General features: G+C 41.0%; 1 protein-coding gene across 8 annotated transcripts in view; it reads right to left on the reverse strand.

Annotated features, from left to right (window-relative positions):
- LOC117951288 (glutamate receptor 3) overlaps positions 1-18698 on the reverse strand; it is an 81368-nt gene that overhangs the window by 47151 nt on the left and 15519 nt on the right. For all 8 annotated transcript variants that reach the window (XR_004658130.1, XR_004658129.1, XM_034882935.1 and 5 more), the window contains exon 3: positions 7211-7450. Coding sequence is in view for 6 of the 8 variants with exons in the window: in XM_034882935.1 (XP_034738826.1) it covers positions 7211-7450 (240 nt within the window). In the remaining 2 variants the exon portion in view is untranslated. The remainder of the gene's footprint in view (positions 1-7210; positions 7451-18698) is intronic.

The raw sequence follows: 18698 nt of genomic DNA on the forward strand, positions 1-18698 counted from the left end.
CCCCCCCCCCCCCCCCTCATATCTGTCCTTCTATTTTGCTATCTACAATAGCTTGGCAGGAGCTGGAAGAGATGAGGCTAACAATGTGCGGCCATCCAATCCTCCCATCCACAAGCCTCTTGGCCCTCTTGGCACTTCACTCTGCCAATTGTGCCAGGCTGGTGTTATCTTGTCTTGCTGTCTAACAGCTGATCCACAGGGTCTGTGGTGAGTTATGGGTTTTTTATTCAAAGCCAAGTGGTCTTGATTGATGGAACTCCAACATAATCAATCAGATAGTTTTTTTTTTAATGTTTTAGCATGCTTGCAAATAATTACACCATAATAATTACCCATCCGCTGACACTTGCCGCCATTACACAGGCAGAATTCTCATCCACTTCCACATAATTTAAGACATTTGATTAAAACTTCAAGGACATGTACAAACTCTGTATACTGTCTGTATACTTGTTTAACAAAGACTTTAATCTGGACTGCACTGTGTATTGAAAAAACTTGGTGAAAATTACAACTTTGTCTAGACACAATGCATATCATTAGCGCTGCTATTGAAAGGGTTTAACTAATAAATTGGGATTGAATTAACAATTTTAATCAGGAAAATGTGGCCCTTTAAACACTCAAAATCTTTTAGTTGTGGGTGGGAGTGGTTTAGGACTGTATGCTCTGAGCATGCTGAAAAGCTAAATTCTAGTGTGTGATACATTGACTACATTCTTACCACATGCAACCTGAATGCTACACTAGCCACATGACACAAGCAGCACGTCAGCAGTGTGTGCTCGTCCTCGGTCAGTGTCACACTGCTTCCACTCAGTACTTTTTGTCACATGCAGTTAAGACCTTCTGAACCTTAATAGACAGTATGAACTTAAAAATGATCCTAAATTGAATACTGTAAATTTATAAGAGAAAACATGTCTGTTATTGTCTGTCCAGATATAATATGTGTAGTAAAGACTTTGAAGCAATTTAATAAAATATAAAAGTGTATTTTATTTTTGTGAAATATGTGGTTGCTTCACACACATCTTCAATCTGGCAGCACAGAAGATCTCCTAAATTACCAGTTTCAAGATTAGTGTCACCAATTCAGTGTGAGAGCAAGTGTCTCCCCTTCTGTTCCTGAGTTATGGCGTTGAATAATGGCCAGAAAAGCCGCTTTGCAGAACATAATGATGTCACAGTGAAGTTGACCTTTGGCTTTTTGGATATAAAATGTCATCACTTCATCATTTTATCCTAATAGACACTTGTGTCAAATGTTGTCACAATTAGCATAGGTATTCTTGAGTAACAGCCCAAATCGCATGAGGTCACGCGTGACCTTTGACAAACAAAATCTGGACGTTTTTGCCAAATATAAAGGCAATCCCTCAAGATGTTCCTGAGATTTCACATTTACGGGAATGGGACAGGAACCCGATTGGGGGAGAACAGGATCCAAAAACATAATGCCCCCGGCCCACGGCATAAAACACATTCAGTGTATAAGGTTGCAGTATGGAGGGAAACCTGCCTGCCACTATTAAAACTGGTTACCTATTTATTTAGTCTTTTATTTAAACTTGAATCCAAGTTGATCATTCTCTTACTCTACAATGTGTATGTGCTTGGGCTGGGGACATTACTTAAATTTGTGCCTCGATTTTTGTACTTGATTACTTGATTGGTGATTTTGAGTTGGCGTTGAGTTGCTTTGGAGCACAATTTAAACAGAAGCTCTTTTTGCACTGCAACCACATATTTGACTTTAAAACCAGATGATTGGATTGTAGTGAATTGTATTTTGTTTATAGAAGACAAATTATTTGAAAAAGTGTTTGTTCGGCTTGTTTGATTTTGGTTTAGGTTCAGACTGTTGTCCGGGGGACAGCTGAGTGATAATGAAGTAGCAAGTAACTTTGTACATGCTGTATATGTAGTGTAGTTCAACCAGTAACAATGTAAAGATATGCTCACGGTATGTTTTTTATTTCTCTATAATAACATACAACATTTTATTTCAATATCAACATTTTAAAGACCTTTAACAATTCATGTGACCAAAAAGTGACACCAATAAATACTGAATAAATGTCTGCATACACTTTGGAGACCATCTAGTAGGTCAGAATTTGCACATATTTGCATGTTTTATAATAGGTTGTTCCCTTTGTGGTTACAAATAATGCAGCAACCTCTAATGATCAATATTGACCATGCACCTTATTTTTCCAGATAAGTTTGCTAAGTTGACTCTGCAGCAGTGAGGGTCTTTGGAAATATTGACATAGTAAATGAAAGAAATGCCCCGGAGATATTTTGAACAGAATGCTGGAACACAGCTTCCACCTGGCAGGTTTTTTGTTCAAAGAACATTTGACTTCTGGTGCTGTAATGAGACTATGGCATCCAACACTATTTCTGTCATCAGCTTAATAATAAAAGTAAATGGCTCTGTGCTTTCAGTGCAGCATTTATTTGTTGGATCACTTTCCTCCTAACTACATCACATCCAGAATATTGATTGTAGAGAGAATGATGGAAAGGGACGACATGAGACCCAGCATTGTTATTCATATGTCAACGCCTTAGTGTGGCGACGGGTATTGTGAGACGGGCTAAAATCCTGTGTCTCACAACACCATCATAAAGATGTGGCAGCTCTAGGTCTTATCACAAAATATCTCTGGAATTGCTCTCTGCAAATCGGCATTCACTAAATGTCAGTGGAAAATATAAGTGTTTTTCCACAAGCAAAGGACTCCATCGGTCATATTTACATCGTCATTCGCATGGTTTGATTTTTTTGTCCTGCTTCTTATTTCAAGGTAAACTGGGTTTTCTCAAGACAGACTAAATACTGATTAAAAATAATGCAGGGGGAGGTAGCAGAGTGATCAGCAGTGAAACAGCAGTGATGATTGAAGGGCAGGCATTAAATTGACCCTTTGCTAAACCCCCTCCCCCATCCACTGTTGGACCACTCATGGCAGGCAGCAGGCTTTTAAAGCTTTAAATTTAGAGCCATACTAGGCATGTTAAGTGTTTGGACGACTGTGTCTTTTATTAGCATTTCTGAATAACTTATGCACTGTAGCCATAGTGCTCCTTGTTTTCTCCCCCCTCTCTCTCCCTTTGTGATCAGCGATATGAGCTACATAAGAGCCCCGATCTCCCACGGAAGCTCGACCCGGGTAGTGCCCAGTGCCAAGCGGCAGCTATTAGCTAGGCGATGAGAGAACTATGGTCACCGGTCTGCAAGGCCTATGGGGTCTTTTTTCTATCTGTGTCTGAACTGTTTCAAAATAAGCACACTGACACAATTTTAAATGTAAACTGCACAGTCTACACTTGTGGTTTGTGTTTTATAGTTTGTCTTTTCTTGACCACGCCGCAGAATTTAAAGGAAGGAAAGGTTGTGATTTCTGCACAGTCACATCCAAGATAGACACCGAAGGGACATAAAAAAGCTAAAAGCATAAGGACGCTCTATAGATGGGTGTGAGGAAGAGAGGGGGAGAGAGAGAGAGTGACTCATAAATCAAGTAGAGGTGAGATTGCTGAATCAGGGTTGATCGTGCCTGGGAGAGACAATAAAGCCTGTAATCATCTGTCTCTGCTGCACAGACCTGGCAATTATCTGCCCATACCTGACCGGCAGACCAGAAAGGGCAAGGTCCATCTACCCTCACCCTATACAGCTCGAGATTTTTAAGGGGAAATTGTTCTGCTGATGCAAACTGAATGGACAGAAAAAGCAATATTCCCTCTTGGAGAGCTAAAGACTGGGGGAAAACAGAAGATTTGGTTGAAGGAGGGTTGCAGGGAGTGTTGGTTTTTACCGGTGAGCCACATGTGATGTTTTGGGAGTGATTCAAAAGAACGAGTGGTGATATCTGTTTGGATCTTTCATCTCTTTTTACCCACACACACACACAGACACACACACACACACACACACACACACACACACACACACACACACACACACACACACACACACACACACACACACACACTGGTATGTCTCTGCCAAGGGAAGCTCCATTTGCTTCCGGTGCAGTTCCTTTATTATAACGTCTGCTTTCATACAGCTTTCTCATATTAGGGTACAATCTACCTTCATTTCCCACCAATACTTCTGAGGCTGAAGCATATGGACCATCACCCTCTGACTGAAAGCACTACACTAAAACCTAAAAGCATTTTTGCCAGCCCAATATGAGAGCCAAATGAATAGTGTGACTGTAATTAATCTTTTCTATTGACTGAATAAAACCTCCTGGTGGAACTCAGCTAGTTAATATACTGCTTTCCCTCCCTAATAGGAGAGTCGGGAGAATAATTGCAAAGTTTCTTTCAGTATTGTGGATAATCAATGCTTTTATTAAACACTAATTACATTAAAAGGCAAAAACCACTCAAGACAATAATACAATGCAACAGGTGCTTTGAGTCACTGTCAGAACAAGCTGCTTTTGGTTTTGTTATATGCTTTTGCTTTTTTTTCACTTTGTAAAGATTATTTACATTTAATGTCAGATATCACTTAGCGACTTTTCTCAATATGTCGGGCATCTTTTTCAGACAATAATATCACCAAAGATCAATAACTTAATGAATTGCAAGACAATGACCTTTTATTGACTGCCACTTTGGTGACTGAGAGTGAACAAAGAGTTAAAGAGATCAGTGTTGCCCAACCAGGTACTTGTAACCTAAGGTAAACCTTTGTAGCCATAAGAGGGTGCATGGAAAGATTGGGGAGTATCTAAAAAATAAATAGTATGAATGTATTTCTCTAAAGTAAAAATCCCCAAAAGAATAGTGAATTGGTGTTATGCTGATCTAGAGATCATTTCAGTAAATGTCTCAAACAGTAACTTACCAGCTACTATTAGCTTACTGCACTCACCAACATGAGGAGTCAGTAACACCTTACATGTTTAGAGTGCAATGAAAACTACTTAGCAAGCAAGTAGAGAAGTTAATTTGCTAAAAGTAATGGATAAATAGTTGAAATTATTAGCTAAAAGTAATGGATAAATAGTTGAAATTATTAGCTGAAAGTAATGGATAAACAGTGGAATTATTTTGCCAAAAGTAAGGGATAAAGTAAGAGATAAACAGTTGATATGTTGTGCTCAAGGTATTGGAAGATTGTCATTATGTGATAAACGTATTAGGTTTAAGTAATGGATAGAAATTGTTGAAATAATTAGCTTAAAGGAATGCATGTGGTGTCACTTTTCATACACTTTAATGCAAACATTTGGCATGTGACGGGTAGGTTCAATCTCGGGCTTTTCTGAGTTTATCTGGGTCGTTGTCCTACAACAATAGGTGTTTCAGACAAAAAACAGTAAAGCAAATAAAGTACTTCAAATAATACAGACAATGAAAGTTGTCCATCAATCTTCCTTTTGCCTCAGAGCCAGAAGGTAAAAAAACAACAACATACACCCTTGAAGACTATTTTCCCTTGTCACTCCTCCTGGTTTGGCCAGCGGTCAGTGTCCATATTGCCTGGGGAGCTGCACTACCTGATAAGCAGAGGTAGAGGCTCTCTGACACATCTGTCTGCTTGATGAGCCAAGTGTCAAAGCCCCCAAAGTGCTGGATGAAGTGCATCAATAAACGACTTTAATCCCCTCCTGGGGCCAATGTCCTCCCACTAATAAGGGATCGTCTTACACCACTGGCAGTGGGGAGAGAGGTAAAAGTGGCTTGGCATGGGCCTCAGCACGGGGATGTACTGTACAGTACGCAGGGAATTGTCTGTAAACAGGTAACAGGCTGTAAATCACACGCGCCTGCTGTTGGCTTAATTGCAGGATGAATCGGTGTTTTGTTTCATCCTCCTCACTTTCCTTCCTTCTTCTGCTCTCTGTCCCTCTCACTTCTCTTTAAAGTAAATGTCTATTCGTCATCACTCTTTCTCTCTCTAACACCTCTTCTGTTTTGGTATTTCAGCCTCTTTTCCCCACCTCCGCTATGTATCCAACTCTGCCCCAGACAGTCTCACTTTCCAGACAGAAGGATAGAAGCGGAGGGATGGGGACCCGTTGCTGGGCAGTATTGGTTGTGCTGAAGGACGTGTGGGTTGCTAGCGTCCGTAGGGAAGATCCAATGAGTGTTCCAGTCAGAGTGACCCTAATTAACCACGTATTATCTGCAGGCTGTGTGGAGGATTAAGGCCCTCGGCTCTGGACCCTACAGGCCTGGAGACCCATAGACGAAAAACTCTGTGCTAAAGCGCACTTCATATTCTGCCTCAAAGCAAAACACAAAGAGGCGGGGGCGTGAGTCTGGGCCAGAAAAAAAAAAACATACAGAGAGCAGATAGCACGCTGCAGAGAAAAGTGATTACTTGAATCATATCTGGACATTTCTATAATGAGCAATAAACATAGCAAGTCCAGATTGCCATGTACAGTGCAGGAGAAATATCGCCACCCTTTTTGGCACCCTCACAAAGAGGAAGCCATATTGTGTCTTTGTCTGTCATATCCTGAACATATCCATCCCTCCTGCTCAGGTGCTGTTTGAACAAATTGAGGTTTCTGTAGGAGGAGTGGATCATTATTCTACTGAGAGATAATGAGCTCATTTTCTCGTTTGACATTAGAACACCCAGAAATGTACACTCCGCAATGTTGACAGGTCGTCATACACACGGCGCCCTGCTGCAGTAAACCAGCGTCTATTGTCAACGAGGCAATGCAATCTGGGAACTACACAAAAAAACCTCATTGACGCAGCACAATAAGCAGACCCCACAGGCAGGCAGAGACTCGGATTTATGCAGAAAACATTTCAGTAGCAGCAGTGACATACCTCATTTCAGATGAAAGACGAGCGAATATCAACAACATGATTAAACAGAAGATTAACAGACACCAACCAGCAAACTGTTAGAATAATCCAAAGGGTTATAACTCATAAAATACACCCTTTCCTGAAGTGTGATATGTTATTACAAGTGTTACGAGCTGCTAGTGACTATAAATCCACATTAACATAACACCAAACTACTGTGTAAAATAGTGCAGTGTTAACAGTTAAAGCATTTACAGAGCTTTTATGAAGTATTAGAGGGTAAATCTATCCTCCGCTAACCCCCGGAGTGCAGCTGCTATTCTTTGCCACTGTAGCATTTCCTGTAGTTCCACACTGTAATTCAAGCTTTAAGTCCTGACTTAAGACCAACGCCTTCACCTACCTCGGTCAGTGTCGTAGAGGTAGACAAACTTCTGCCACTTGTAGTGAGATAGCAGGCTGAGGACAGCCCCCCGGAGGGCGGGGCGCATCTGGATGACAAACTGCACCTCATTATCGGTGGGGTAACTGGGTGTGACAAAGGAGGTGTGCAGGGCTCCGCAGAACGAGGTCAAGGTGTTCATGGACTTCTTGTCGTAGAATCCAAAGATGGCGTACACTCCGCGGGAGAACTGGGAGCAAACTGCAGGGACAGCAGAGGACAAGAGGACACAAGTGTTAAGACATTATTCAGCAAATTATGTGTATGCACATTCACAAATGTGCGCCTCGGGCAGATGTAGATTGATTGGGTTGTTGGATCCACTACAAATAACATTTACAGTACGATCATGTAAATGTAAATGGGCTGTAGCGCTTTTCTAGTCTTAGCAACCACTCAGATCGCTTTTACGTAGTACAGTAACCATTCACCATTCACACACATACATACACTGTGGCCGAGGCTGCCGTACAATCAGATAAACATTCACACACATTTACACTCCGATGGCGCAGCATCGGGGGGAACTCTGGGTTCAGTGTCTTGCCCAAGGACCCTTCGACATGGAACTGCAGGGCCAGGGATTGAACCACCAACCTTCCAATTACCAGACCGCTCTACCACTGATAATACTTACAATGTAATGTATTTAACTGACTTTCTTTTCTTCGTCCATTAATTCATTTGTATTTTAATCTTTTTTTCAAAATTTACTAAAACAAAATAGTTCTGGATTCATTTTCTGACTGATTACAGTAATAGACGTTTTTGGAGACTACAACATTTTAACAGAAGTCCTGTGTTACATATTGAGGGTCAGGAGTTTGAAAGATGTGGACTTTTACCAAGACATCGTCAAACCCTTTACCCCAACCCACCCACTCCACTCTGCATTAGTCAACCTGCTTGTTGCCCCCTCACAATGCAGGACAACTAATCACTCAACAAAATCCCGACTGTTTAATGTCCTGGCTCCTAAATGGTGGAATGAGCTTCCTATTGACATCAGGATGGCTGAAAGCCTACGAATCTTCCGCCAAGGGCGAAAAACACATCTCTTCTGACACCCACACTACACTACACCTCGGATAAACATAAGTACATACAGTGTATATATATATATATATATTTATTTATTTATTGAAGCTGCACTTTCGTATGGCTCTTTGTTGTTTTGCTCATGTACAAAGTACGTACTATGTACTATGTACTTTCTAATGTTCTCGCACTTACTACTTTTTGTGTGGAGTTTGCATCTTCAGGGTTGAAAGCATTTAATTGGAAGACGCTGTGGATAAGAGCGTCGGCTAAACAACATGTAACGTAATGTAATGTATAAGAGATAAACATATTGATTCACAGTGCACAAGACAGCATGTATTGCATCAGTGAACAGATCTGGTATTAGTGGACAGCACTGTGACAGAATTTTAGCCAAAAGTCCCAAAGCCCTACTGTAAATGCAAGAGATACAGTGTGTGGTTTTTGTGGTGGGTAAGTGGCAGCCAAAGGATAGAAACGTCAAGCTATTCACCGAAGAGCTCCAGCTCGCACGGTAGCTCCCACCAGTTATCGCCGTGCTCCCTCAGCCAGAGTGAACGACCCACTGCAGCATTCGCAGCAGCTGTGAGCACCACTGCTGCCTGTCACCGCTTCTGTTTCTTTCTACGATAAGGCTGAAAAAGACAACTCCTTCTGCCTGGAGCAAAGAGTGAATCCAGTTTCCCTTTCAATGACTTTAGACACACAACGTTTGCTGTTTGTTGATACCACAATGTCAGTCACACCTGCATCTCTCGATGGACTGTGATAGAGCTAAAGAAGTCTGGGACAAATTAAAAGTGCATGGTGTGATGTTTGATTTTATTATTGTATTATTGACAATAGTGTACTAGAGAAAAATAAGGAGCTGATACAAATAATCATATGTGGTGTGCTTCAAATTATGGAAGACCAGATGCTGAATGACTCTACAACAGACTGTTATAGGCTCATTGAACTAAGAAGAAGAAGAACACTGGACAAAAAAACGCTCCTTCCTTGGAACATTCTGAACTTGTGATTTTTTGCACTTTAAGAGACTCTATGCACTTTAACATATGCATTTTACGATTTGCACTTTAATACATGCACTTTACTAGCCCTTTTGGCACTGACACATTTTATAGCAAGCTCAAATGTTAATTTATGTCATTTTGTGTTTTTTCTTTTCTGTTTTGCCCAATACTTTTTACAACTTGTATTTGTAAAAAACTTTGATGAAGCTCTTTAAAAAAAAATCACTTTTTGGGAAAGAAAACAACCCTTTGACAAGCTACACTCTGTTCAGGGAAATTACTATCTAAGATGAATAGGTGAAAGAAAATAAACAGTTACACCATCATTTGAATTTTTTTCACTTGAACAAATCTGAAACAACCACTTCAGGGAATGAACATCTCAGTAATACAAGCATTGTTTGTTTCGATCGGCGTGTGCATCTAAAGACATTTCTTGAGAGGAAAAAGGCGTTTCCATTTGTTTGTGTATTCATCATGCGCTCTAGTGGGACAGCAAAAATTGTCAGTCAGGAGCAACTTCCATTCAGTCGGAAGCCATTAATGTGTAAACTAACGTTCAGAGCTACAGGTGTGTTTTGCTTTCCCAACCTATCATGAATGGCTGCTCGCTTATTCTGATTGACTCTCAAGTACTCCCGCTGGGTAATCAAGCATTCTTAACACCCGTAAACACTTTAAATATTCCAGTACAAATGGTGGATGACAGGAGGGAAGACACTATCCAATCTTATGTCATGGCTATGTTAAATATTTGTTTCCAATTTGCTGCCAGGTATTCATTCAATTGTTGAGCTAGATACACCCGACCAGGGATACACCTTAAATGGTCTTGCTCAAATACTACTCTAAATAAGGAGTTCTTAGCATTCTCTGAGGCTGTTGAGGCTGAACTGGAAACAATTCATCACCAAATGTGAAAGTGTGTATTTTGTGCCTTCAGCCTAATCAAGATCATCAAGAAGAGATCACAACCGTAGGCACACATAACAACCATTTATTTTTTTCTTCTTTTTCTGCCCATGTTAATGTGTGTGTCTTTGTGAAGAACGGTGCTCCAGCATGCGCAAACCTTTCAGACCATTAAGAGGACAACATGACAGTGCTCACATATTCGGCTCTTAAAGCACAATTGCTGTGTGAATGAGAGATCTAGTCACTGGTGGGATTTGCCTCATCCTTTTTAATTCTATTCCCTTCCTATCTGTCCTGGTACAGGCACCTCTCTCAAGGTATAAGCATCCATTCTCAGCAACACACACACACACACACACACACACACACACACACACACACACACACACACACACACACACGCACGCAGACAGAGACAGAGAGAGATAGACACGCAGAGAGGTAAGCCCACACATAGGCATGGATACAGACAAACTGCATACAAACTACACACTCACACACACACGTACGCACGCACACACACACATGCACGCACGCACACACACATCCACACACAACACTACTTATTGATAAGTGAATCAACAGATGGACAGGGGTATTGTGGGTAAGTGCTGCAGGGTGAGTGGTGCAATCTCCCACATTGAATGGGCGCCAGTAGGAGCTGCAGCCCTCGTCGAAGCCCAGTTTCCTCTGCACTCTCTCTTAATTTGGGCCAGTACTGACACAGAACCTCTCCTAGGGGACCAGATCTGGCAGCCTCTTTCTTTTTGCTCAGCTGTCCTCTGCTTATTAGGTTGAGCTTTAAGCAAACCCAAGCTTCAGTAACAGATATGTCCACACCCACCCTCATCCGGCTCCCTGAAACCTCCCTCTTGCCCCTGTTAGATAAATGGTGTCTTTATGCGGCACCCTTTTCAGGGTCGCCACCTTATTGTAGTGGAAAGCTCTGCGTGTTGCAGGAATCCCATGAGCTATGCCATCAACAATGATCTGAGCTCTGGGTATGTTCTCCCATGGCGGTCAGGGTTTACAAGGATGTTTTCAACAAAGAATGACCTGTTGTGTTTTGGGGGCCAGTCTCACTGCACCAGATCTGCCAACATCCTGCAACTCTGCCCCTCAGACTTGAGGCATCCTCCACACGCCTTTCCTCACAATAAAACCATTTTCCTCCTCCACCTCCACCTTTTAGTCTAGCTAAAGGAATGGCATTCACACCCTCATGCATTGCTGTAAATTGACCCAATCACAGTAAGTGTGTCGCTCAATGATGTTTAAAGCCCCCAACGTCGACTTCCAGGCAGCGCTGCAACAGTTGACACCTATCCATAACCTCATCCCTAACCATTGCCTATTCCTAGTGCCTGTAGGCAATGCTTAAGCAGAGAAAAGCCACATTGGAGGCCTTACAATACCAAACACCAAGTGTTGCATACAATCAATAGAAGCAGCGTAATTTATTTTCAATGGAGAGCAAAAAGCTGTGCTTGTTTTCTCACTCTTAATCTTTTCTGGCACATGTCCAATAACAAGCAAAACCACATGTAGACGCTTGTGGGTTCATAATGTGTTTATATGCTGTAGCATGAGCTCCAGGAACCTTTGGGTAGAGCTAGCACTGTGGATCATGATTTATTAAGCAAATGCATCCCAACATCAGTAAAAATGACCCTTCCTCTAGCGGACTACAACCACAATTTTTTCAAAAGTGCTGTGAGAAAATAGTTGAAAACAATTAGCTGTTTCACTCATTGGGGGATTCAAACAAAAGAAGTGTTGGCTCTTATCACGAATAGCCGGGATCACCTGTGAGGAAGTGACGAGTTGTTTTGGACGCCTTTTAAATTACACATTTTTCTGCATCACATTGCAACTTTCTAATTAATCTAAATTTTTGTGACAAGCTGCACCAATTTGCTACACTGCTAATTTCCAGCATATGTAAATTTCTTACTCTTTTAAATTTCAATAAACTCTAATTCTGTCAGTCAAGGGTGAATACCAAGATAGCAGAGCAAATTAGCACCCCATATGCACTGAGAGGTTTATTAGTAGGAAATGGAAAACAAAAAAGCAATCAGTAGAAACACATTGACCCAGGCAAACTGCGGAAATTAAAGTTTCTTTGCCGTTAAAGAAGAAAGTCAATTGCACCAAGATTTCAGCTTAATACGTTAAATACAAGAAAAAAAGAGTATACTTTAACCTCTTGAAAACCACTTGAAAATATATGATTTCCTCGCCTACATTTTTACCCTTAAAAAAGTGCTGCAATTTCCACATGCTTTGGCCCTCTGGGATGATCCTGAGTTCATTAGGAAGTTAACACTCTCAACTTGTTGTTTCTAGTGGCAGTGTGACACTAGGCCTTACTGACACAGAGCTACAGAGGTTAGAACACAGAATTTCTATTTCCGTCCAAGTAAATCATCTGAAAAATTAATAAAAAGCACTACTGTAAGCATATTACATGGGCTACATTCTAAAACAGTACTCTAGCCACATGTCTCAACTTAGAACAGAAAAAATCCAGAAAAAATGGATTTTATATGAATGTATTTCTACAGATATGTCTGTGCATTTGTCTTATTTCTTATTTCTAAAAAAGCCAAAAAAGTGCTAAATACAAAACTTCTGAAATACAAAAACACATCCACATCACTCACAGATATGTCTGAAAGAAGTACATACTGTACATAGATTTATAGAAATAAGTAATCATAATTTCATGAAATGGTGAAATGCCATCAGAAGGCCATATTTTTGCCTTCAGACAGCTGTAAGAGATCACAGGAATAGTTTTTGTTGGCCATGTTTGATATCAATCAACTCGTCTTCTTGTTGGCTATACAGGTATGCCAGTATTTATGACCTCCTCTTATAAGTGGTCGGATCTACTGTCCATCTTTCCCACGTGGGCCCAATGGGGACTGTGCGATATCATTGGCTTAGCTTGAGGGTATCTCTTGATAAGCTGATGCTATTGGCTGGGAACAAGGTACATTGCAATCTGCGGAAGCCACAGATTGTAATGGTGTGTCTACCTTCTTTTTAGCCCGCACAGGGAAAAAGTTACAAGCTATAAAAACCGAGAAATGATGCTAGATGATCTAGATTTCTGAACGTCGAAACTTGGCCAGAAACTACAAGATTGTGAGGGAACCAGATAATTATGGATTACAAGGCTTGGATATTCAAATTCCTTGGAGTGTTTGCGATTTAGGAAATCAACGTTTATGAATATCTTTCACCGCTGTGGATAAAGACACGAGGACAAAGGTAGGGATGCACGCTCGATTTAGACAGAAACGGTGCAGTGTTTCTTAACTTCATAACATGATTATACCCGCTGTAAGTCACCTTATCCTTTGTGCGGGGGCTTGATGGAATCACAAGACTTTAAGCTTTCTAATGATGTGCTGCATGACCGTGTTGGTGACGATTTAATGCTTGCAATTCCTAAAAAACAATTCATGAAAACACGTTGTGGAAAAATAGGTACCGTTTGGGGAACCGTGCTCTCAGAGAGGTTTTAAACAGCAGGACTAATTTCACCTTCAGTTCTGAACCTTTACATGATGAGTTAACTCTTATTTGCAATTGTTAAGAGCCAAACTTTGAACATCAACGTTTTTTTAAAGGTTACGCCCACAGTATGGAAAGTTCTGGATTATCCTCTTGCAGCCCAAAAGAGCCAAACTCTGTATACGTATGTATTCCTCTCCGACATATGTCTGTCTATGCAGTACTGATCACCCGCCCCTCTTTTTTCCTCGCTGTCTCTCTACACCTCCTCCACTCTATTTGACCTCTCCTTTTGTTGCTTGCCATCTGGTCATCCCCAAAGCATCCATCCTCTTCAAGCGTGGCAGTATCTCTCTCCACCTGAGTGCCTCTCTCTTTCCTCTCTCACATTGTTTCCCCCATAATATCGCCCCACACCATCGGTGGAGCAGAGATTGGTGTTAGACTTTGGTTAAAAGAGAAAAAAGTGCACGGCACAGTCTGGAGAGAGAGCTGCTGCTGAGAAATGCCTTGGCCTCATCCCGCTCAGTTGTTAAATACAACTGGAATGTTGTCATCTAAGTGGAAATAAAGCAGCCTGACCTGTCTCCAACTGTAAAGAAATAACACATTAGTTAATATAATTCACTGATTCTGTGAGTGTCACCTTGGATTTCAATAATGCTAATTTACTCCCAAGTTCTCAGCGAGTCATGTGCATGCACACAGAACCATTAGAGGAGCTTGCATGAGAGACTGAGTGATAAACAACACAAAGATTATTCTCTCTCATCTGCTCCTTCTCTTTTCCTTCTCCAATCTTATTTTTTCCTTCTTTTTTTTCCTTCCTCTGCAGCTAAACCACGTCTCCACCTCCTCCTTCTCCCCCTTTCTGCTGCAGGGAACCATGCATCCCATCTCCAGTTCACTGGTCAAACACACACTGTGTGCCGCCCTCATTCCCTTCTATAATCAGGACACTCGGCAGTGCTACGGGGATGTTACATTTCTGATGCATCACTTGAGATGGCTGGCCTGGACTGCTAGTTCAGAGGGATATGAGGTATGCTGCAGGCATGCTGAGCTAATTTTTGAAAAAAAACAAAAAACAACAACATAAAAAGACCTTTTTATGTACTCAAAGTTTTTGGACTCCAATGCTCTTTTAAGGGCCCCATAAGCCAGAGCTTTGCACAGCCTTGGGAAGGGGGTGGGGACAGTAAATGTCAATGATAATAATATGTCTTTAGCTGTTTTCCTTGTTTATTTCCCCGCCAAATCAGCATTCTTTCTCTTTGGCTCCGTTTTTTCTCCACTCAGCCACATGTCATCCATTCCCTGCCTGTGTCTCTGTCTCCTTCTCCCCCTGGTGCTTGTAGCTTGTCTTTTTAGTCTCCCCATCCCTATACCTCACTCTCCCTCCCTCCCTGCTTCCATTTTTCACCAGCCTACATCAGGACCAGCCTGTCCTGTTCTGAAGAAGGGATGCTGTCATTGGGAGATAGCTCATAAGTGCCTTGGGGGATTGCATCAGCTCTTGTCATATAGAGATGTGAAGTGCTTCAAATTGTACACTCAAATGGCAAACCTAGATTCAAGAACAACTCAGCTGCAATGGTGCCGCGAAACGTTAAAAGGAAGCTGTTACTTGTCCTGCTCCATCACCATCCAGCATGTATTTACACTTTAAATCACCTGCTGGGTTAAATGGAAATGGAAACAAAACAGGCACGTATGCTACAGAAAATCTATCTAGTGGTTTACATTAGGGCAGCTCTACTCCTTATGACCCCCTTAAAAATGAAATGCTATGTACTGAAAATGGACCTTTTGCTTTACATTAAAGCAGGGCTACTCCTTAGGACCCCTCAAAAATGAGATGCTACATCTCAAAGGGATATCCTGTCATTAAATTCAAATTTACTGTATACACTCATATTATTGGTAATTGATGTTGAATGATGATGGATGAATCATGATGGTATTTAGCAAAAAATCTTTTTTCCATACAAACTGTACGTAAACAAAATATCAATGGAACAAACAAAGGTCATTGCAATACACTCATTTTACAATTTTGTTTGTGATTTTTGGCTACATTTGCCATATTCCGATATTGATATCGGAAATTGATATTGGATATTACTTTCTATTTTTCACTCTGCATTTTATGCCTTTATTAGGTAGTTATAGCATGACAGGAAGTAGAGAGCTCTTCAAAGGGAACAGGGTATGTGCGGTTTATGTTCAGAGAACATATTTTGAGTTGGGGGGGTTCCGACAAATTTTTGAGAGTGACGTGTTCAGCCAAAGTCAACCACCACACACCACACATCCATTACAACACTCCAGAAGCGGAAAAACAAGACACGAATGAAATCCTAAATCCACAACAGGGAAAATCTAGGCCCGTGTAACGCAGGATATAGACACAAAGCTACGACAATGATACAGAACAGGCCTATTACAAGCTCAAACACTGAGCCACAATGCACAAGGGTATAAAACCCATCACTGAATCAGAGTAAATCAAATCAAAAGTTAGCTGCCTCGTCAGGGTCGCTGTGGGAGTGACAGGTGGAGAGGTGCTGCTACTTCTTTCAGTTACAGTTGCTGGGTTTTCTGACTCAGGTCTACTAGGCTTGTTAGCTTTCGTTTGATTTGTGAAGAAATCCAAAATGTGCTTTCATGCCATGTTACAGGCTGGCTCACTTCTGTACTGTCGACCCGCCGGGAAAATTTCCACAACTATTTTATTCATGAATGTGCGTCAGCGGCGCAACTGGCAGATTCACTTTGATCAAATTATGTGTTTATCTCTTACTACCCAAATCTTTTAAATCAAATTACATTTAATTGTAATGAAAGGGAGTAGGTTAATAGCAACAATCAATTCATTAAAATAATTGTATTTGATGCTTAACTATGGTTGTAGTTTCTCTACCTTTTGCTAAGAGGGTCATGCAGCACCCCACACACCCCTAGTTCCCGCGGCCATGCGTGGTCAGCTACTTAACCACTAAACTACTCAACCACTATCAGTCAGCCCTAACTGTTGTAGGCCATGACACAAATTTCATCAAAAAGTCACCAGTTTTTGTCCACTAGTACCGCTACGCATCCAAGTACACAGCCATGCCAAAGGTTTGACATTGGTCACTGGTGGCAGTGGTGGGCCGAGAAATACAGCAATGCAGGCAAGCAAAATGCAGAGAAGAAGACTGTTAGCAAGTAAACAAAGATGTAAACACAACGTTCATGTTTCGTCGGTTTGGGAATTCCCTGCTTCTAACGACCTCATCTGCTGTTTGGGTTTGAAAGACGCAAAGTACAATCGTATCACTGGTGAGGTCAGACGTGCCTTTCTGTATGTGTCTCTTCTTGCACGTACTTGTGTGTTTATGTAAGTGTGTAATGGATGATGGGTGATAGGGGGTAAGGAGCCTGGCCTGGGGACACGCTGTCACTTGAGCTGGTTAGCTTGGAGCTCATCCACCAAAGAGATGAGCATCTCCACGTACTGGGGAAAGGTTTAGAACTTCTTCTGTACCTGTGTTCAATTTTCATCCAATCATAGTTTCAATGTATTATTTCAAACATTTTGTTTTAGTAACTGAATAAATTCATATATTATGCTGTAGCCATGAAAAGGCGCGATAGAGCATGCATAGATTTAATAACGGTTGTGTATGTTTTACTTAATGTCTGTCTAACATATACAGCTGCAGCATGACATTTCCTTCTCCACTAGATATGTACGTTAGTAAAAGTCATAAAAAAGGTTACTGGCCAGTAACGTTAATGGCTTAAATTAGTGTGTCTCTATGAAAGAGGGGGCTGAATGGCTGCCTGCAACGCTGGCTGGCTCTATACAAGGGAAAAGCCTGTAAATATGTTTTGTTTCTCCACCACCTGGATACATGGAGAGGAGGTCAACTATTAGTAGACACATGATTTTATTCCAACATGTATATTGAGATATAACACAAGGCTATTTTACTAAAAATATGAGGAAATGTTTTAGTATTAAAGGTTTTTTGACACCCCTGCTGCTCAAATTTTTTGTAAAACACATGAACCCCTCTACAGAGCAGAGGACTTTAAAAAATGACATGAGTCATTTCTGAAAACAAGCTAATAGACATGTTATTACATAGCAATACTGCATGGATTGGGCATTTATTAGCATGGCACTGTAGGTATGTGTATTCAATTGTGAGATGTGTCCAGAGAGGATGAATGGTATGTGACGATACTGTGTTGATATACAGTACCTGTCTTGAAAAATATGTTCACCCTAAAGGTAAGGCATGCCCAATAACTGCACTGGTGGAGATATATATGTGTCTGTCCTTGTCTCATGTGTGTATTTTGTTATTTTATACGAGCTGTGTCATGAAATGACAGTGTATGTTTCGTTTCTGCCTTCTAACTTTGATTTTTTATTGTTTATGATGTTGTTATCTATATTTATGTTTGCATTGCCACATTTTCAAGAATGCAATGCAGAAGCAAATGAGGATCATGAATAAACAAACTAACAAACAGTGATCAAGTTTGAATTAAACTGAAGTTGGACTATTTACTTTGGCTTGTGTAAAACTGATACACAAACAACATATGAAACCACATTCCAATAGAAAACATGTCTGCAGAGCTGAATAGTTAGCTGCATGGCTTGTCAAATATCCTATTTGTGTAAAGGATAAAATTAAAATGTCCTCTGAGCTTGATGCAGAGTGGTGCATCCAACTGAGAAGGACATTATGGAAATTGTGTGTAAGCGTAAAATTCAAACTCGGGTTAGCATACAGTAATTTACATTCTCTTTGAAGCTTCAAGAATTTAGCCCAAAAGGCATAAGAAAAACTCCTCATCCCATACCATGCTGTGTCTGGAAGGTTCATTCAAAACCTACAAACCCAGTCAGACCTTCTGAGATGTTAGTGGACCTCTGCTCTGTTAGCAAGAAA

This window comes from Etheostoma cragini, chromosome 10 (genome assembly GCF_013103735.1).
Source record: "Etheostoma cragini isolate CJK2018 chromosome 10, CSU_Ecrag_1.0, whole genome shotgun sequence".
Lineage (NCBI taxonomy): Eukaryota > Metazoa > Chordata > Actinopteri > Perciformes > Percidae > Etheostoma > Etheostoma cragini.